Source organism: Dermacentor albipictus, chromosome 7 (genome assembly GCF_038994185.2).
Source record: "Dermacentor albipictus isolate Rhodes 1998 colony chromosome 7, USDA_Dalb.pri_finalv2, whole genome shotgun sequence".
In the NCBI taxonomy this organism is placed as follows: domain Eukaryota; kingdom Metazoa; phylum Arthropoda; class Arachnida; order Ixodida; family Ixodidae; genus Dermacentor; species Dermacentor albipictus.
Window position 1 is genome coordinate 85,226,007 of NC_091827.1, and position 4,214 is coordinate 85,230,220.

At 44.9% G+C, this 4,214-nt stretch overlaps 1 protein-coding gene across 1 annotated transcript; it reads left to right on the forward strand.

Annotated features, from left to right (window-relative positions):
• On the forward strand, nucleotides 1–1,938 carry LOC135899703 (uncharacterized). Its single transcript, XM_070521350.1, has 5 exons — nucleotides 1–50; nucleotides 792–884; nucleotides 1,110–1,172; nucleotides 1,350–1,400; nucleotides 1,568–1,938. The coding sequence occupies exons 3-5, from the start codon at nucleotides 1,142–1,144 to the stop codon at nucleotides 1,825–1,827; spliced, it is 342 nt and encodes a 113-aa protein (XP_070377451.1). The 5' UTR covers nucleotides 1–50; nucleotides 792–884; nucleotides 1,110–1,141; the 3' UTR covers nucleotides 1,828–1,938.
• Nucleotides 1,939–4,214: the final 2,276 nt, after the last annotated feature.

Consider the following 4,214-nt stretch of genomic DNA (forward strand, 5'->3'; position numbering starts at 1 on the left):
ATTTCGCGATTCTGTGCTCCGTGCCCGCAGAAAACGCTTCATTTACCATGGTGAGATTTGGTTCGGTTCCGCAATGCAGCACATATTGCATAGAGCCAGGGATAAGCTTTCACTACTATGCCGTTGACGCGGCACGTCGCCGAGAATGGGTCGTCAGGCTTCGGAACGGCAAGGCGCCTTCCAAATATGCCATGGTGTGCAGTAAGCATTTCGACGATGGTGCGTTCAAGCGCTCGCTGACGAAAAAGGATGGTAAGTAGTCAAATCTGATATCACGTTTGAGAATCCTAATCGGCAATCTGGGCATTAATGTTTGCTGCACACGTAGTTGCTGCGTAGTTACTGTGCGTGTGAAGATCGTTGCAGTTCGCGAAAGTTCGTGGCGGCGTGGCCTGGGATGCCAGTAATGAGTTGCCATTGCTTTCATATGCTTCCGCAAGTAAATTAACCGTGTCTCACGCATGCAATTTATTTGATATCCTTCATGCGCCGCCTGCGCAGTGAATGCAAGGTGCGCGCTCAGCTGCGAGTCCATTTAAACGACCGTCTCCGAGCGTGACTAGTTGTCACGTTTTCCGTTGTCTTTCCTCAGCCACGGGAACTGTTCTCAGTGTTCCGAAGTGTAAATACGAGCCCCGAAACACGGCAAGTGTGTACGCATGACCTCGTACAGATAAAACAGTGTCGTTTCGCGAGCCAACAGGTGATGGTCCATTAAGCGATGAACAAACATGCGCGAGCGAATTTATTGCTACTGCTCATATTGATATATTTTTTCCTCTCTTATATAGGGGGGCGGAAAAAATTGAAGCCCGATGCACTGCCAACATTGAACTTGCCGCAGCGCAGATTTGACAAGCAAAAGCTGCCTCGCAAGCCACCGGGTAAGTGATGCTGCTGACAGGCGTTCTTTCCATGCTTTTTATCCACACAAGCTGTTGCTTCGTTTCTGCAGCGAACGAATTTTTCGTAATCCTGTGCGGTTGCCCGACAGCTGATATGCACACTCGCGGTTGTTTTTCGGTGAAAGTACCCAAATGCACGTGGAACAATCGTATTCAATAATGCGCGACCCCCTAATGCCGTTTTTCTTCTTTTTTTTGTAATAGCAAAGAGAGCCCCTGTTTCAAGGCAATCAAGGATGTCAGGAAGCATAGCCGACGATGTTACAGGTGAGTTAGAAATTTCATTTATCCCTCATTATGTGCCCAAGAGGATTACAAAACTAATTTAAATGTTGAGCCAGAGTTTTTCCGGCATTATGTGCCTCGTAGTAGCCTTTGGATAACTTCTGCGAGCACAATGGTTTTGCGTTTTCGAAGTAATTCACTGCCTGTTGTATGGTGCAGGTCATGCCTCTGTTCATGAGGAAAATCCTGCTGAGGAGGCTGCGTACGATGGTATGCTTTTGCTAGATTACCATATTGGCTACTACTTTTGCTAGCTAGCATTCTGACTTGGCATGTCAAGAAAGTATACTTGGCACAACGAAGACACATGGAGTATAGTTGCACACATACGAGTTTACTGTACAAGTAACGTCAGATCTATTGTGCATTCGTTACAGTGCCACAAGATGATATCCTGGAACAGTTCGCCGAGATTGTGTGTGCACAAGCTGGCACACTACGGGATGCCTGTGTACAAGCGAGTCCTCTCCCAGTCATTGGCCGCCCCAAGCTTCTCCTTTCATGTGCGGTTAGGCAGACTGACGACACCATCAAAGTGCTCACAGGATTGCCATGCCTGCAGCTGTTGAGGAATATAATTGATGAGTTCGCTGCCATTGCGCAGAGTATCCATTCCGAGAGGTTTTGCATTAAGTGACGAAGATACCGTGCTGATGGTTTTTGTGCAACTCTACCACAACATAAGCTTCAGCTTTTTATCTGTTCTTTTCTCTATACACAGAACAACTGCATCGAACATTTTGAAGAATGCCATATGCATTCTTGCAAATGTACTTGGAGAGGCGGTGTTTTTCCCTTGCAAAGAGTCAGTCCTGGAAAACTTGACAATTTATTTCAATATTTATACAAGGAAACTCGCATTGCATTAGACTGCGCAGAGTTGGCTCTTGAAAGGCCAGGTGACTTGACATCGCGGCTGCTTACCTACAGCCAATACAAACGCCAGTACACAATCAAAGTATTGATTCGCGTTGCTCCAAGCGGCATGATAACATTAGTTGGGAAAGCGTTTGGAGGTCGCGCTTCAGACACGCAACTCACAGCGCACTCAAATGTACTCAACAAATGCGCGGCATATGTCGACCGTGTTATGGTTGACAAAGGTTTCCTGATAGAGAACCTTTGCGACGAGGCCAGGGTTAGTATGGACAGGCCCCTTTTCTTAAAGAAAAGGCAACAGCTTGAAGAACATGAAGCAAACAAAAATCAAGCGATTGCAAGAGCAAGAGTACATGTTGAAAGAGCCATTCGACGTGTCAAAGCTTTCAAAATTGTTCAACAGAGGTATCCCATTCAGCTCTTTACTGTTTTTGACAAAGTCATCTTGTTGCTTGCTGGCATAGTGAACTTATCAAAGCCAATTTTCGGTGAAGACAAGTTTCTACCAAATATCTAAACAGTGCACAAAGTTGAAATAAACGCGAAATAATACCAAGTGTGTTATATTGTTGCCATATCGATACGTACAGTGGTCACTATAGTGCAGAAAGCACAAAGAGATAAACAAAGTGACAACATCAACAAATAATTTTGAAAATTTCGCCCTGTTCGCTTATTTATTGCACAATGCTTTCAGGAATAAACGTTCGAAATGTTGCTACATGCGTATTGTGTGTTTCTTCTGTACAATGCGCACGGGTGCCCCGACGACGACTAACTGCTCCTGAGTCTCGAGTTGTCGGCTGAACTGGCCAGCACTGCAGTTGTTTTTGTAAATAAGCTAGTGCTTAATCTATCGTTCGTTTAACAATATTCATGCCAGATCCTTTGCAACACTGAATAACTTGAAACAAAGGAAAACGCAAAGCGAATATTCTGATTAGAGTGGGCCATCGGCCACGCCCTGCTGCAAGAGTGTAGACTGTCACGATCGCTGAAGCTAAGTAGCACAGAGCTCGACCAGCACTTCGGACGAAGACCTCTTCCAGTTCAGGTGTCAGCCTTGGGCGAAACAGTGACGGTGTCTGCAGCAGGGACTGTCCCCTTCCACCAACCTCGAGCGACATTTTTAAAACTGGAAAGTGTGTCTTTCAGCGCAGCCCCAGCAGTTGTAACATTTTAAATAATGATCCCACCGCAGTGGTGAATTTCTAACGATGAATGAGTTGGCTATAACATAAACAAAGAAACGAGAAAACATGAGTTTGCAGCCAGTTTGACATCTTGTTTAATGCACTTTGTTCTGAACAGCAGAAAATGAGCAGGTATTCACTGTTCTAAAGTTTAACATATACTAAGATGCCCTAAGCGCAGTAAAAAGGTATTTGCTATAAATTAGCCTCCCAGAAGTACAGCATTGTTCAAGGTATTCCTTGTCGAATGCTACGTGTAGTACCTTCCAGACATCTGAACTCTCATATACAAAGAAGTCGCATGAGTGGATTCCCAGCACACCCATTTGCACCTGAATTTGAGTTAAGTATGCTGGCTTGAGGTTTTCCTTACTGAAAGCATTAGACATTTTTTGAGGGCACTGAGGGCAGTGATCTGTGAATCTGATTGCGCAACATGTTTATTGCCTTGTTTGACGCACCATACAGGGTGTTTCAGCGAATTTTAGCATACGCCGATGCACTTTAAGACGATGCGACCAAATGCATGTTGCTCCCTTTTGTATGCAATGTGTCACGCTATTTTTGTATTTTGTTTATTAGATTTCTGAAGCAACAAAGCTAGGAAAAACATTTTGATTAGTAAGTTGCAGAGCGGCTTGCAAAATGTTCGAATAAACACTTTCTGTCTTTCTATCTATTAGGTATTAGTGTTTTTCAGCTTGCTGCGGATGCCCGCAAAATAAAAAAAACACACAATGTGACATGCCAGCTTGGGCGTAGTGATTGCACTGCTCACGAGCGTTCTGTGCACAAACAGCCATAGGTGCGCTGCCGCTTAAAAAGCGACAGGGCAGCAACACAAGCGTTGACTGTTCAATTTAAGCTAGCAACCGTAATCGCTTGCACTGCGTAAAGCGACGGACAGACGTGGTGGTGGTGGTAGTTCCAGACAGCGATAAACAGACTACGT

Excerpts from the sequence above, each read along its gene's own strand:
- LOC135899703 (XM_070521350.1), top strand. The coding sequence starts at position 1,142 with ATGTCAGGAAGCATAGCCGACGATGTTACAG. Across the intron at positions 1,173-1,349 it reads CATAGCCGACGATGTTACAG|GTCATGCCTCTGTTCATGAG; the intron begins GTGAGTTAGAAA and ends TGTATGGTGCAG. Across the intron at positions 1,401-1,567 it reads TGAGGAGGCTGCGTACGATG|TGCCACAAGATGATATCCTG; the intron begins GTATGCTTTTGC and ends CATTCGTTACAG.